Source organism: Peromyscus maniculatus, chromosome 4 (assembly GCF_049852395.1).
Source record: "Peromyscus maniculatus bairdii isolate BWxNUB_F1_BW_parent chromosome 4, HU_Pman_BW_mat_3.1, whole genome shotgun sequence".
In the NCBI taxonomy this organism is placed as follows: domain Eukaryota; kingdom Metazoa; phylum Chordata; class Mammalia; order Rodentia; family Cricetidae; genus Peromyscus; species Peromyscus maniculatus.
In genome coordinates this window covers 69632345-69648413 of record NC_134855.1, presented here as the reverse complement: position 1 = coordinate 69648413, position 16069 = coordinate 69632345, and the positions used below count along the sequence as shown (strand labels likewise).

The following is a 16069-nucleotide window of genomic DNA, read 5'->3' as shown; positions in this document are numbered from 1 at the left end:
CGAGAGAGATAGCTCAGTTCGTAACACAGCGGCTTTGCAAGCATAACGACCTGAACTAAAATCCCACGTAACAAGCCAGCTGCAGCTGCACGCGCACTTGTAACCCCAGGGCCATGAGTGGAGGAGAAAGGAGCACTGATGTGGCTCGCTGGCTGCCAGCCATAAACTCCTGGTTCAGGGAGAAACGCTGCCTCAAAGAAATAAGGCGGGATGACAGAGGACACCCGGCACCTTCCGCTGGCCTCTTCCTATACATGCACACGGGTATGCAACCCACACACACAGAAAATTATGCACACACACAAAAATGATAACATAATAAAATAGCATGACCACTATAGAAAACAGAGCAGATCTTACAAAAATTAAAAATAATTGCCAGAGGGTCTGGCAATCACACTTCTGAGTATATACCCTCTGTTCACAGCACTATTCACAGCAATTGACACACGGATGTGGCCCAAGGCCCATTGAAGGATTAACAGATAAACAAAATGTGAGATACACTGGCCTTAAAAAGTAAGGGTAGGATGATGGAGTGTACAAGGTGATGAACCTTAAGGACATTATGCTCAGGGAAGGAAGCCAGTCACCAAAAGACAAATGTTGCATGATTCCATTTATATGTGGTACTCACAGTAGTCAGAAAAATACAGACAGAAAGTGGGATGGTTGCTAGGAGCTGTGGGAGAGAAAGGGATGAGTTGTTTTGAAGGAACAGACTTTGAGTTTTACAAGATGAAAAGTTATGGAGGAGGATGGTGGTAATGCTTGCATACTATACACGTATTTAATGAGATGTGCACTTAAAAACAGTGAAGGTGGGGGCTGGAGAGATGGCTCAGCAGTTAAAAGCACTGGCTGTTCTTCTAGAAGACCGAAGTTTAATTCCCAGCATGCACATGGAGGCTCACAAGCAACCATAACTCCGGTTCCAGGGGATCCAACAACCTCTTCTGTCTTCCACGGGCACCAGGCCTGCGCACGGTGCACAGACAATACGTGCAGCCAAAACCCCACACACGTAAAATAAAGATGATGGCGGCAATGACTGGAGCTCAGATCTATTTTTCCATGGTAAATTTCATGTTACGAAGCAGTGAGCTTAGAAATGGCAGTCTGGGGATCGTGGTCCACCCGGAGAAGGGACTCAGTCCTGGGCCACCTGCTCCAAACAGGTAGATGGGCCAGTCCCTTTTTGGTTCTTAAATCATAGTAAAACATACTGTTCTTATTTTCTATTAAATTTCATGTTACATGTTCTTGGGGTGAGGACTGGGGAAGTCCTCTTAGAAGAGCCTGCTAGATTGTCCACGAAAGATGGGGAGTCACAGCAGACGCCCCCACTGTGTGCAGACCAGGAAACTTGTCAGGTTGCTGAGGCACTGACCTGTTCCCAGCCCCTGGACTTCTCTCCAGCTTCCTTGGCCCCAGGCCTCCTAACACAGGAGGGACCTCTGGTAGAGGATGGACATCTCAGGACCTCATTCTTACCTGTTCCACTCGGAGTCCCAAAGCCATAGCTCTTGTTAAATACTTTGAGCACCCTGGCCAGAAGATGCCACCCATCATGGCTGATAAAAAGGGAATAAAATGGAAAGCTCCAAGCCATCAAGAGATCTGAAAGGTAGGAGCTCCAAGAGGGAGAGGAAAGGGAGAGCTGGGGGTCCTGGGTGAAGTGGGAGGGGAGCTGGGGATTCATATGATCATGACAGATCGTTTGTATGTACGCAACCGTCAAAGAATTTAAAAAGAACATTCTAGTGCTTTAAAAAAAAAAAAGTTCCGAATAGCAGGTTTCTCATTTAATTCTCACTTTTCTCTCTCCATCTCATCTCCAAAACAAGGAATATCCAGAACCCATTGTCTAACATTCAAAGGCCCCCAAATCACGCTCAGACAATACTGCACACTTTTATTTACAGAAAACACAAATAAAGCATTTCAATTTTCATTTAGCAAACTGATCCACATTTTTTTGTCTTTTTTTTTTTTTTTTGGCACAAAGAAATATCACAGAGGGACCCCAAGATCAATCAGAAACTTCTACGATTCATTAGCCATTATTGGTCCAGGGGTAGCCACAAGACTCAGACAGACAAGCTCATCACAAACCAGATAGAAAGGAAGTAGTCCCAGTTCACCTCACAGTAAAACCCTGCTCACCACCAGGCAAAGGTGCGCAGGAGGGACAGGTGCCCTGCTCCAAGGGAGGGAGTGGGAATCTGGGGCAGGAAGCAGGGACGGGGGAAGGAGGAACTCTTCTCCTAAACCAGGGAGAGGTGGTCCCCTTGTAGCCACCCTCTTACCTTGAGAAGACGGCTGCAAAAGTAGAAGTTGTGTGCTGAGGCGCCTCTCCTCGTGTGTGCCTGGGTGCACGTGTGAATGTGCGAGTGGGTGCCTGTAAACATTGTCCCCGTCCACATAGAGACCCAACAGCCTTGTGTCTGAATGGGGTGGGGGGCGTACCCCACATCACACACCCTCTGCCCCAGTGATTCCCCTCCGAGACATAGTGCAAATTTCAGGGGCAAAAAGAGGCAGAAGGGGAGTGGGCAGGGGTGGGAAGGATACACAGACAGGGTGGGAAGGACACACAGACAGGGTGGGAGAGGAAGGAGGGAGATAAGGCAACAGTTAAAAAACCGTCCATAGTAGGTCCACGTCAGCAAAACCAGCGCCACCTGCCTCCCACCCCCACCACACTCGGGTCACAAGAAGGGTCGGAAATCGCGCTCCTCCACCAGGCTGACGGCCGGGTTCTTCAGCTCCTTCTCCGAGTTGGCCATTTTGTAGCCCAGCTGGGCCAGCACTTGCTGGCATGCGTTCTGGGCGAAGGCCACGATGTCATAGGAGAGGCGGAAGCGCCACTTCTCGGCAGTGGCCGCAGAGTTGCGCACTGTGCCGTACTTGTGCTTGCCCAAAGTGGGGTCGCCCCGAGTATTGTTCTGGATCCAGCGCGCCACGTGACCGTCCAGGGGGATACCCAGGAACTCGTAGATCTCCTCTGTCTTCTTCATGGGGTTTCTGGCCAGGTCCTCATAGCGCACTAGCATGTATTTGCCCTTGAGCCAGGAGGGCCGCATCAGGCCGGTGGACACGGAGCTGGAGAAATCCTCGCACACTGTGGTCAGCTGCGTCACGTCCAGGTTGTAGGGTTTCCTCCCTGTGCCGTACCAAAGCCGCCAGAGTCGGTAGGTGTCCCGGAAGGTCTCACTCCGGGATGCCAAGATGCCACGAGGGTCTCGTACCAGCTGGATGACCTTGAGGTTCAACCTAGGGTCTTCCACCAGGGCTCGCAGGTCATTTACCTCAGGCACCCGCACAGTCTTGATGGCCACATGGCTGCGCTCACGACAAGCCTCAGCTGCCAAGGTCAGGTTCAGCAGGCCGCACTTGCGCACACAATCCCCCTCCTCCAAGACCAGATCAGGGGACCCTGGAGGGTCGCACACTGGACGGGAGCAGAGGACCCTGCTGGCCCCTCGGCGGAAGACCCTGTCAGTGGTGTGGTTGACAGGAGGTGGCTTGATGTAATTCTCTAGAAAGTAGAGATCACAGTCATAAAGACTCCTCAGCAGGTCCCGGCTGGCCCCTAGCATGACCCTACGATCTGCTGGGCTCTTGCCCTGGGTGAAGCGGGGAATGAGTGTGTTCTGGACGTGGTAGAGAGGCTCAAACAGGTAGAAGACATCCATGTGCTGGTTGAAGAGCTGACCCACAAAGGATGAGCCACTGCGTGTGGTGGCCAGGATGAGGACGTGGGTCTTCCTAGAGAGGTTATAGGAGAAGGTGGGGCCCTCCTCACACAGCCGCTCTGCCAGCCCAGTCTCTGCCAACCCAGGGCACGTATGGAAAGACTTGGCAGTGAATGTGCGGATGGCGGTGTACTGGATGGCAATGGAGGCCAGGGCAAGGAGGAGGACAGCCTTCCAGGAACATTGCATGGCTGGACACCGTCATGGGGCTGCTGCTCTAAGGCACAGGGTCTGTGGACAGAGGACAGCCAAGGGTTAAGTGCTTCCCACAGCAAGGGGCTCCGTGGAATCCCGGAGAACACCCAGCCCCTGCCCAGTGCTCACACATCCCCTAGGATCTACAAAACCTGCACTAGACTGTCATTTTCCTGGTGTCTCCTGGGAGCTTCCAAGAGCTAAACAGACACATTCCCTGTGCCCCAAGAGCTAAGTAAATTGTGATGGCTGAGGCCTCATGGAGTGAGCTCTGGTTTCCCTAGCCCAGCCCACTTACTGTGCCAAAGCCCAACTCCCCCACCTCCCGTACTTAAGGGGTGCCTCATGCCACACTCTGCTACTGCCTGTGACTTCTGGTGGCATCTCCTCAATCATGAACATCATCTTCTAATCACACAGGCTGATTGATACCCACCTTCCCAGACTATGGTCTTTTTCTCCACCCTCTACCTACCCTTAGATAAAGGATGCACACCAAATTCCTCTCCCCAAACACAAGTCCTTGAGAGGGGGGACCCCCTATGCCCCATGCATTCTGAGTTGACAGTAAAAGCCCATGGTCCTTCTACTTTGCAAAAGAGGGAACCCAGCTACCTCCAAATATAGACTTTGCAGGTCCCTGTGATGGTGTAAGTCAACTGGCCTGAAGCAAGGGCAGGTCCCAAAGGTTGCTGGGATGTGGCTCTGCCCAGGACCCAAGGTTTGTTTCTGGCTGTGAGGTGGTGATGCTCACTGCCCAGAGAAACAGTCCTTGGCTTCTCCAAGACACCCCTCCAGCCCTTTGGACCACAGAAAGGAGGATAAGGAGGGGCCACAGGAGGGGGGAAATGGGAAGTGCATGCCATGGGTTCACAGCATGCCCCAAGCATCTTGCAAGGGATGTTGACTCAGCCACCAGGTCCTGAGAGATGCCAGGGCTGCCCCCAGACCCAGTGCCAGGGAGCTCAACACTTACCAAAACAGGACTGCTGCCCAGTGGAGGAGACTCAGCTGCCAGTGCCTCAGATCCAGCCTGTCCGGGAAGTCCAGTGATCTGCACCTCAGCCCTGTGGCCAGGGGCTGCGGAGACAGCAGGCAGATGGGCTTGGGCTCTGTACCCCTCTCTTTGCCCTTCTCTGTGCCCCTGCAGTCTGCTCCCAGACCACAAAACATGACTTTGCCTGCTCCCTGCATTGACTGCAGACTCAGGGCTCCAGCCAATCTAACACCACCCCTGAGTCATGAAGCCCCAACTTTGAAGCTGCAACATTTATTGCCCACCCCTGCCCACCTTCAACAAGCCATGATTTCTCTTCCCATACCAGGGCTCCTATGGGCAGGAGCTGTCTAGCATGCATGCCCAAGTGCCTGAGGTGCCAGGCGCAGATGGGCTCTGTGTCGGAAATAAATGAAAACAGTCCTGACCTTCCAGAATTTAACTGGTCCTGTGATGGAGGTGAATCACCCCAGGCCTTCAGGTCTAGAAGGTAGCTCCACAGGGACAGCTGGGGACAAGGGTCTTCCAACCATATGCAGCACACACAGCAGCTACCTAAAAGCCAAAGACACACTTTACCAAGCCCAATTAAAGCACCAAAGCCAGTGTGGCTTTAGTTAACACCTACTAAGCGCTCACACAGGGCTGAGCCCTTTATCCAAATGAGCAAATTCACTCTGTAAGCAGGTATCAGCCCCCAGCACAGGCAGCAGAGCCTCCCGGGGCCTATGGCCTGCTTTAGCTCCCATCTGGAAGCTGTATACTTTCCCTCCAAGACACAACTCTATTCCTCAAGCGTAAGCACACCTGGCCTTCAAACATGCACCAAATTCACTGCCCCAGCGCATCCATGAATCAGCGTGGCAGGGACAAGAATAGAAGGGGGTGAATTCTGAGACCTGGAATGCATGTTCTCCTTTGTCATTGTGTCTGTTCGTGGTTGGCTTGTGGCTGGCAGGTAAACTCGTATCCTTTGTGCACATCCCCTCCCACCATCTGCCGTGTGCCGACTCCTCTAGAGGACAGCTAAGTGGACCCCTATCTCCCAAGCAAACACAGACGCCATTTGGGGTCCCCTGTCATTCCTTACAAACTCCTCTGGTAGAACAGGAGCCCACTCCATTGCTCAGATGGAGAATTTAAAGACCACTGTGCGGCTCACAAATGGGAACTAGCAGGGACCGGAGTCCCTCTGCAATCAGAGTCTGACCACCATGGACCCAGCGTCCCAAGGAAGAAAGCAGAGCGGCAGGCTCTGCTTGCCTGGGGAGAAGCACAGGGTCTGGGCCAAAAGGGTCATGTCTACTGAGGCCTGAGATCTGCGAGTCCCATTTAAAATGTGAAACTCCACTGCCACATGTAGGAATCAGTACTAGGTCGCCACAAAGAGGCAGTCAAGAGGGAAAGGGGCACAGTCCGGATTCTTGGGAACACTCAACCTCGCCCCTGTGGCAGAGGACACTGGCCCACGGAGGGAAGACTGAGGGTAGCCGGAAGCCCTCTCTACTTTAACCCCAGGTCCCGCCGGACGCCCCAAGGCAAATCCAGCGCTCTTCCAAGCAGGAAAAACCCGCAACAACAGAGCCCGTTTCTTCGACCGTTACTCCACTGACCTCTGCCGTGTGTCTTCACAGGCGTCTACCCGTGATCTACACCAACAGGCACTGGTCAAAAACTACAGCAAGTCAGCACTCCCAGCCTTCTTGTGTGAGTGCTCCACCCCCAGGCACATGCACCCCATTGGTCAGCACCTCACAACCCATTGGGCAGAAAAAGAAGCTGAGGCACCCCAGGTTACAACAGCTTTTCCAAGTTCATGCCCCAAGAAGGGAATCGAGCCAAGATCCTAGCCCAGGCTACGTGCTCTGAAAGTCATGTTCACAGCCATTTGTTGGATCTGCTCCGGTCCCACCTCTACCCCAATCCCTTTGGTTTGTATCACGACAGATTTCCTTGGCCCTCAGCACTCCCACCCTGCAATTCCAGCTTTAAAGAGAGAATGCACACTGAGTTCTCTTCAGAGCACAGCCTTGCATCTTTCCCAGGAGGGGACGGACATTTCGAGCAATTTCCCCCATTTCCCTTCCCACCCCACTAGGAGAAACTCAAAGACAGATCTAAGAGCTGAGGTTGTGCTCAAAGACACACCTCACCTCCCAAGGTGAGGAGACTCCTCTCAAGGTGCAGCATGGGCCCTGTGGGCACAAGTTTGAGACCCAGCTGTGAGCCATGTGCCCACCTTCCAGGAGGGCAGAGCCAGAGCATGAGAACAGGAAGGAGGATGTTAGGGCCCACTGAAAGTGCTCTGCTCTGCTGCCAGCCTGGCACAGCCAAGCCCCGAGCTGGCCAAGGGTCCTTGGTATGCTGGAGGCATTTGTCCTGGAAACCAGAGTCCCCAGGGCCAGGTCCTGTTGTTCCCAGGCAAGCCTTCGCTTCTGCAAGAGATTTCTCAGTGCCCTGGTCTTCCAAGCCCGACCTGGGGGCCCATACACCTTCCTGGTTTTCCAGGAGCTTCTGATATGGCCTCCCTCATTGGTGGGTCAAACCTTGGGCATGGGAGTCCAGAATCCCACCTTCCTGTGGGAGGGCCTAGTGACCACACAGGGGAAGGCTTGGCCTGTGGCGTCTCAGTCAGGTTGGGAGTGTAGAATGTTGCACAGGGGAGCTCTAATTTGCAGCTAAGGGCTCAAGCCACCATCACACCAGCCTGCCAGTCAGAGGGCTCACACATCGGCTAAGCACCAGCTGGGTCTGAATTCACTTTTACTGTCGGGAAAGGTGGCCTAACCAGAGCAGTGGTTTTAACTGACCTGAAATATTTATTCATGCCCCAGATTATGACAAGACCCTGCCTTGCAATTGACGAGTGACCTCTGGCAACAGCCCTATGGACCACAGTTCACCTACCGGGAACCTCTCCTAGATTTCTGAAATAATTTTTGCTGTGCTTTTTGCCTTAGGAAAGCGTCTCAGAACTAATTACCGGCACCCTTAGAGTCTACTCTAACAGAGGCAGACCTCTGTAGGGCTTTGCCCACCACTCTTTCTCAAACCACTTGCCCTGCCAGACAGAATTTTCTGCTCTAGGCTGCGGCAATGGTATTTCTGCCTCCCTCTAGTGGCCAGAACTGGTAGTACAGCCTCCTAACTGACTTTTTTGATGTGTTCGGAATTCAGGCCTAATGGGAAGCCAAAAGGTATCGTGGTGAGTAGGAGGTGGAATGTTGCAGATTGCAGTAAGCTGTGTTGATGGCATCTCCATCCAGATTCTGGCTTCTGATCCACAGAGAACCTCTTCCTCGGCTCCACACCAAGAGGCAAGTAGCAACAGGCAACCTGGCTTTAGCCGGGGCCTTCCCCCACTGCCCTGCCCTCATAGTGCCCAGGCTGGAGAAGCGGTGTTGAACAGAGCGCCACCAGCAGGACTATATGAGTGACACTGGCCCATACCTCTTTGTCCCTGGGGTTTTCCTCAGATCCTGTAACAAGGACCTCTCTACCTTAAGAAGGACCCACCCCATATTCAGGGCCAGTTGAGGCCACGTTCACATGGGACAGAAGGAAACTCCCGTGGACAGTGGCGAAACTCAAGTCACTCTCCAGAAGAAATCAGCGCTCGGTGTCTCTGCCATCTCCCACCAACCACCAGCCCCAGCCTCATTGGCCATCCAAGACTGTCCCCCAGAGGCTCAAGGATCCGAGGGCTCTGCCCTTAGCCAAGTCCCTCTTGGTGCCCTGTGGAATTTCAGCAAACCACAGTGAGGCTGTTTACCTTCCCTGTTTGTTCCATGGGCGCCTTGGAAACATCATTCGTCTTCCCAGAAAATGCTACCTGTGCCCAGTTTTGCACATACAATTTGGAAGTGTTCTGGAACTCCTGAAGCCAGAGTGCAGGCTACTGCCCCCCTCCACAGAATCTGGGCTCCCTCCTTACTGACGTTCCCATCCCGGGGTTGTCTAGACAACTGGGGCAAAGGGTGCTCACAGAAGGGAGGGGACGGAGGACAAAACAACGTCAAAACACGTGTCCAACTGGGCCATTGGTTAGGGCACGATGCATGAACCACCCCTGGAAGAGAGAAGCTAAGAGGCTATGAAGGAATGGGCACTGTTTACAATCAGCTTTGAGTTTATTATTTTTGGGGATACTCACAGGGAGTGACCTCATCGCCGTGGAAGAGCTGGAGAGGTGTCTGAGGACAGGGCTGGTAACCAAAACCATCCCGACACCTCCCCCCAGCCTTAGTGTGTGACACATTAGTGCTTCCTTCCTAGCTCTGGTGACAGTGCCTATTGGCCTTCTCCTCCCCAACTGTCAACATTGTCCTACAGCCAAGCACTAACCCTGCACAGGTGGACACGAGAGACGATGGTTGGCTGGAGGCTGCTGAGGCCACTTAGGACCTGCAATAAGCAAGGCCTTAGAGGGACCTGCAGGCTGCAGGGAGTGACTGAGACTCAACTTGGACAAGTGACTTCTTTACCTAAAACCCCTTTGAGAACAGTCTGGGGAGCAGGGTGCAGAGAGCAAGAGAAAATGAGCCTGGATACCCGCTACCTGAGCAAAGCCAGGACACGGGGACTCCTAGGCTCCGAGGTACCACGCAGGCATCCAGGCAGAGGCAGGGGACTTGGGCAGGGAAGAATTCAGCTGGAAAGTGACCTCAGGAAACTGCATGTTTAAACCTGTTCAGCGAGCTCTGACCCACCATGGATGTTTGTTTGGTTAAGATTAAAAAAGCAAAACATCCAGGGGATTTTTTTTTTCCTCCCAAGGAAAATGAGGTGATGAAAATGAGGCAAAGAGAAAACAGGAGCAGAAAAGTCTGAAAGAAGGAGCCGGATCAGTTCCAAATGCCAAATAACTTGTGGGCTTATGGGGTAGAGCTTCCTGGCAGCCAATGGGAAAAGGAAAATAACTGAGCTACATGCTTCACAGGATCCATGAGATAAAAGTTAAAGTGTGTGATCGCAAGATATCTGGCTAATCGAGGTTAGGATCACTAGATCTCCCAAGAGGTCTCCAAAGCCACGTACCACCATGAACCCAAGCTCCCATACCCAATACACAGCCTTCAGAATTAGCAGTGTGGAGGACAGAGCAATCTTGCAGGGGTGATGACCTGTCCAGGGGACAATGGAGGCAAAGAGCTTCCCTTTGGTGCCATGCCTGTCTCCACTTTAACCTTAGTAAGGTCTGCAGGTCTTCCCTGCAGGATCTGCATGAGAGAGCAAGGCGTTTTTGTGTCCAGCCTCTGGAGTCCTTCGGCAGAACCAGACCCTCTTTTGAGCATCCCCAGCGAGAAGAGGTTCTCAAGGTAGGCCAACCGTAGAGAGGGTCACTAGTTCTGTATCTTTTCACCATATAGGCACGCGGCAATCTCCAGGCAGGTCATGCTAGTGCTCATGAGTGCTGGCACTGGGGGCGCGAGGACACTCCTGGCCATCTCCAGCCCCTCTGTAAAGTTGTCATCGGCCTGGAGGAAAGACCTGCCCAGGGAGGCTGGGTGGGAACCTCATTCCAGCTGTTGGGTGGCGGCTCAGAAGCTCTGAACCAAACGCTCAACCCCTGCTGCTGCCCTCTGTTGCTCCGAGGTGTGAAATGAGAGAAACACAGCGATCACCGCCGGAAGCAGGAAGCCGGAGGCTGAGGATAGGAACAGATCAACATGGGGTGGGGGTGGGGGGGCTGTACAACAAGACCCATGAAGCGGTGTCCAGCGGTGTGAGTTCAGGGACTAACCTAGATCACAACAATCCTGGCTTGGAAATGTTCGCGGTCCCACCTGCAGGGACTTCAGCTTTAGGGGAAGGAAGCTGCTTCTGTCCTGTGTCTGGTGGCCTGGGAGCAAAGTCCTCCCTGACACGGGGTGAATGACTGCCCTCCTGTGCTGACACAAGGGCCTAGTGTACAGGAACCTGGGAGGAGAGATGAGTCAGAAAGCTGGTCCCTGTCTCAGCCAGGCCAGCCTATGAGAGGCGGAACCTGCCCCAGCACCAGACGGAAAGGCCCCGGTTTCCTGTCCCGTCCCCCCCCCCCCCCAGCACGGTCATGGCCAGTCGGAAGAGTACTGAGGCCCCACCCACTGGATCCTGGCTTGGTTTGGGCTTCAGTCATCCTTCCGACTTCAAGGATGAGAAAACATCAACAGGAGCCTGAGCACCCGCAGCTGCTGGCAGCTGGCAGCTGGCAGAGCGATCTCCTGTTTCTGCATCCTTAGATCCCCGTCTCCAGCCACCTGCAAGAGGCCCACCTGCCCTGTGTGCACACGAGCTGGAGGTTGGGGGAGTGAGAGAAGATGAGGTACCAAGGCTCGTCTAAGCCCCGAGTCTTAGGTAGGATGGAGCTAACCCAAAGAGATGACCATGGACCTGGGTCCCACAGGGGGTTGATCCCACAAAGGGACCCCACAAGTAGGGAGAAAGTCCAAAGTCCAACAAAAACAGCTTGTCTATACAGCAAGGTCAGGACACCCATTCAACTGCAATGACCCAAGACCTGGTTGCAACCACAGAGCTTAAGTCCCAGGCCACACCTAAGAATACCAGTCAGCACCAGGACACCAAGGGGTTGATGCCGGGAATGCCAGAACCAAGGAGGCCACCCCAGATAAGCTAGTGATGATAATCATGACCTCACCATCAATCCTCAATCCTACACCTACTGACCAGACCAGGTTTTGGTGGTGTCACCTGCTGGGGACAGGGGCTACCTGTGGTTCTTCCCAAGGGTTCCCTGCCATGTGAATGGATCTGGCTGTCTCACAGCTTCCCAGGGTTCCCACTGTTTCCCTGATGAATGACAAGAACGAAGATGATCACAAGTGGATGTGGCTCTGTTACCTTCTGCACCCCAACTCGGGGCTCTGGGGGAGTTATGACCTAGAAGCTACGACCCAGGAATGTCACCATCTGCTGAAGCCAGAGAACATCAGAGAAGACTTTGTAACCACAAGGTCTGAAACTGCGTGGACTGGATGCAGGGTTTAAGCTCACGGCCTGGAGAGGCAACCCTTCTATCTGCACCTAGACCTTGCCACCCAGGCTGGGACCAAGGACATGCCTGCGTGTCTCAATTGCCACCTCTCCCAGGTGACAGAATTAGGAGCATCACACTCTCCCCATGCTCATGACAAGTTGAACGAATACCTCTGGTTGCTGTGAACAAAGACCTCTAGAGTAAACTGTAACGTAGCTGTTCCCCCAGAGTTCAGAACCATGGTGTGGCTGCCACGCATCACCCCAAGGGACCGCCTGCAAGCTCCAGGTGCAGCACAGCTGTGTCTGCTTCACAGGTAAGACTCTGAAAGGTTATATAACGGGCCAGAGAGATGTCTCATCGGGTAAAGGTGACTGCCACTGAGCCTGATGATCAGAGTTTGATCCCCAGGACCCATGTAGTAGAAGGAGAACCACCCACAAGTTATCCTCCGACCTCATCACAGGTGCTGTGGCATGCACACATCCACATATGTGCACACACAATAAAATTAAGAATATAGAATTCCCTTTTTAAAGAAAGAGCATTTAGGTGGCTGGATCACACAGCTCAGATGTAGCAGAGTGTGGTGTGGGAGGTCCCCTGGGCTCAGAGCTTACCTATAAGCTTTCCTTTCCCTCTGGCCTCCTGTAATTTCTGGAACCCCGCTCCCAGCTTAGTTTTCCTGACCCTGTTGGTCCATAGTCCATGCTGGGGGATGAAAGCCAGACCCGCAGTCTTAGGCAGCCTGACCCTCTCTGAGCCTGGCACACGGGAGGGCAAGGCCACGCCCAATTCACAGGGCTCAAACGAATCAAGTGAGTTCTCAGCACAGGCATGGGTCTGCGGCCATCACTCAATTAGTGCTGTCTTCAGAATGTCAGCAGCACAGACATGTCTGTCCTTTTCTCTACCCTGCAGAATCCTTGAAGGGTAGCTCCAAGGATCCCCTCCCTTAGTGTCCAGCTTGGGGAGCCTACACACTCAAAAGTCCCAACAACTCACTGGTGTCCCAGAGACTCCAGAGAAGGGGGGTTGGGAGCTTGCCTTCCTCAGCATCCCTGGGAAGAAGACCGTGCTACCGGCAATCCCCAGCTCACAGCCCTTCCAGCTCCAATCAAGGAACAAACACAAAGAGAGAATCTCTAAACATTTAGAAATCGCGGGAACCCTGTGCCCCCACACGGCACCGTGGGGATTTATAAAGAACAAATCATGCCTGACAAACTTGATAGCTTTCTTGATAGAATTACAAGACTGGTGGATGAAGGAAATGCAGGCAGGGTAATATATCTTGATTTTTAGCAAAGCATTTGATACAGCGCCTCGAGTAATCTTACAAAATTAATTCAAACAGACTTGGCCCTCAGCTCTTGTCATGGGGCCTAAGGGCAGGAGGGGACATGTCCCCAGAGTCCTGAGTGGAGGAGGCAAGGCCAGGGGCAAGGGCTGGAAGGCAAAGAGTCTGAGAATGGGGGCAGAGGCGCCGGGTCTGTGCCAGGCCACATCTTATCTAACATCTTCATTAATGATCCTGAGAGAGGGAGTAAACAGTCCGTTAATGAAATTTGCAGAGGATATTAAATTGTAAGGTGTTGTGAACACCAATGAGGACGGTAAAGTGGTCCAGAGAGACCCAAGGCAAGACCCCGAGAGCTGGCAGGGATGGGGGTGGGGGTGGAAGGCAGTTGCCAAGCTCCTTGGAGAGCTAGAGGGAAGGAAAGGGGCATCCCCGGGCCTGCTGTGCAGCTGGGAGAGGTCACAGCTAGCTTGGGTCCTGGCCTGGCCGAGCAGGCTAACCCCAGGAATCTTATTTTTGGCGTCTGTAAGGTAGAAGAGGCAGCAGATAATTCCCTGGCAGCTGATAGCAGGTAGGAGTGGGTGGAGGGAGTTGAGGGAATTTGGGGCAGGATTCCACCTAACAAGAGAGGGCCCTGCAAGCCATGGGTGTGCTGCATTGACAACGGGTCCCGGGAGGAGACTGTGTGTGTGTGTCACTGGCAGCCTGAATCTTCCTAGGCCATGCCCCCGCGCCCCCAATACTGCTGGGGCTGGCACTGTTAGCCTAAACCTCTCCCAACCCTACCAGCTCCAACCTAAGGACTGTGCTCCCAACCCTGATTCTCATAACCAGATGGACCAGCCTCCCCAGGATCAGGGGATGGGGCCCAAGCCCTTTTCTCTGCCACAGGGCCCCTTTCTACCTCTACCTCTTCTGTCCTAGCCCCCAAGGGGCTCAGCAAGCGACTCTTCCCCAGGATGCTGAAGCAAAGCCATGTGGCCTTGGAGGGTTTCTTCTCACAAGGTTCCTGGGCAGGGAAGTCTCAAAAAGAGCCAGGCTGCAGAGTACCAGGCTGAAAAAGCCTAAAATAAATCTCTATGAGAAGAAATGAGTGGCTGACTCCCGGCAGGGGTACCAGGGCTGTGGAGGACCACTTCTCACAAACAGGCCAGCCCCAACAGGTGTCAGACCAGCAACTGGGACACAGGGCAGGCAGCCTGGTGAACCTCTCCCCATTAAGTAACCATGATACTCTCCCATCACACACTGTGGTGCTGTTGTGTGTTCCACATTAATGAACTTGACCTTCAGGAGCCTATTAGGTAGGTATTGCTATGGCCCTCAGTTTACAGAGAAAGAAACTGAGGCATTGAGAGGTCACCAGAAGCTTGAGAACCTAGATCATGGTCAGTTGCTGGCCAGAAAGTGGCCCCCAAGGGAGAATCCTAGCCCGTGGAGAGAGGCAGCCTCTCTTCTGGGGGAGATCAGAGCCTTCTTTGCCCATCTATCTTTCCCAGCAAAGGGAGTTGGTCCAGCTCTACCACACTTGTGGAGCCTGATTTTACTATATGTTTCCCTTCCTTCCCCCAATGCCTTGCTACACCGAGTCCTCTGAACAAGTCTGTTTCCATGGAAACCATACAGTGACTCAGGGCTTCGGGACCTTCTCAGAACCAGATTATGACTATCAAATGCTCTCCCTCCTCACACACTTTCAGACTCCCAGTGTGCAAGGATGGGTACAGGAGATGAGCAAGAGGGACCTGGGGGGGCACAAGCCAGACCTCACTGAGAACCTGACACCCAGGGCTCCTGCAGACTCGGTGGAACAAAGATGCATCCCTCCTTCGGGGCAGCCTGGCGTATTACCCGCACTAGCACCCTCCACACAAGCCTCCCTTTGGAGCTGGGGTCCTTGGGAGAGGGCACAGAGATCTATGCCATCCTCTGAGGAGAAGTGACCTGGGGGCCAGGGCAGAGAGAAGAGGGATAACTTAGGATGCTCAAAAGGAAAACATCAGCCCAAAGCTCCACAACTACTCAGCAAAGAGAGAAATGGGGGTTTGAAGTCAGGGGAGGGGGGATGGGAAAGGGTCCGCCGCACTAAGATGAGGAAACAAGGTGTTTGGTGAAGGGGGGGGGGTGAGATCTCAAAGCCCCTGCAGTACCGGAGGATCAGCAGCAACGGCTCTCTCTTACACACCTCTCCTCTCCCCACAGACACTGTGGTCTGGGCTGCTCTTGGGCCACTCACTCACCAAGATCAGGGACAAAAAACAAGCAATGAAAGGTTGCACGACAGGCCCCTGCAGGGGTCCAAGACCCAAGGGCATATCCACCCCCTCCCTCCCCCAGCAGCTCCCTAAAGCCCCAAGAGGGCCGGGAATAGAATAGGTTGGAAGCTTGATCTCTCCCTGGTGAATCCAGAGTGTGAGTCATGACGGCAGAAGCACTTTGAAAAAAAGAAAACAGGGTCATCGTGATGCCTAGAAGTGTGGCGGCTACTGGGGACTGGAGCCTGGGAACTGCCTGCCAGGTAAGGTCTCTTTGTGAGACAGCCCAGCCCCACCTAAGGGGCTGAGGAACCGGGGAAAGGATCTCTCTCCCTGGTCTATGAGCTCCCTGTCTGTTTGCCTCTTACACCCACTGGTATCTTTTTGGCTTTCTCAAGCGGCTCCCTGCCCATCCAGGATGCCTGCCTCCTGCCGCCATCCTGGGTCCCTTCTTGTCCCTAGGTTCCACCAGATACTGGGCTGAATTCCTATCCCCGAGTGGACATGCACCCTCCCTGTCCCAGCCTCAACCTCCTCTAACATCCCTAGCACCTGGATGCCTGGATCCCCTGGTGCCCAGGAGCC

General features: G+C 53.5%; 1 protein-coding gene across 21 annotated transcripts in view; it reads right to left on the bottom strand.

Moving 5' to 3' along the window:
* Positions 1–602: 602 nt before the first annotated feature.
* The window catches only part of Chst1 (carbohydrate sulfotransferase 1), a 91390-nt gene continuing 75923 nt past the window's right edge, over positions 603–16069 (bottom strand). For 20 of the 21 annotated variants that reach the window (XM_076570098.1, XM_076570109.1, XM_076570108.1 and 17 more), the window contains 3 exons: positions 5379–5505; positions 4930–5033; positions 603–3989 (listed from right to left, as the gene is read on the bottom strand). In XM_076570098.1, the coding sequence (XP_076426213.1) occupies positions 2712–3947 (1236 nt within the window). In that variant the 5' untranslated portion in view covers positions 3948–3989; positions 4930–5033; positions 5379–5505 and the 3' untranslated portion in view covers positions 603–2711. Of the gene's footprint in view, positions 3990–4929; positions 5034–5378; positions 5506–6563; positions 7012–16069 lie in introns of those variants that run through there. The other variant, XM_042275752.2, reaches the window with a different exon arrangement.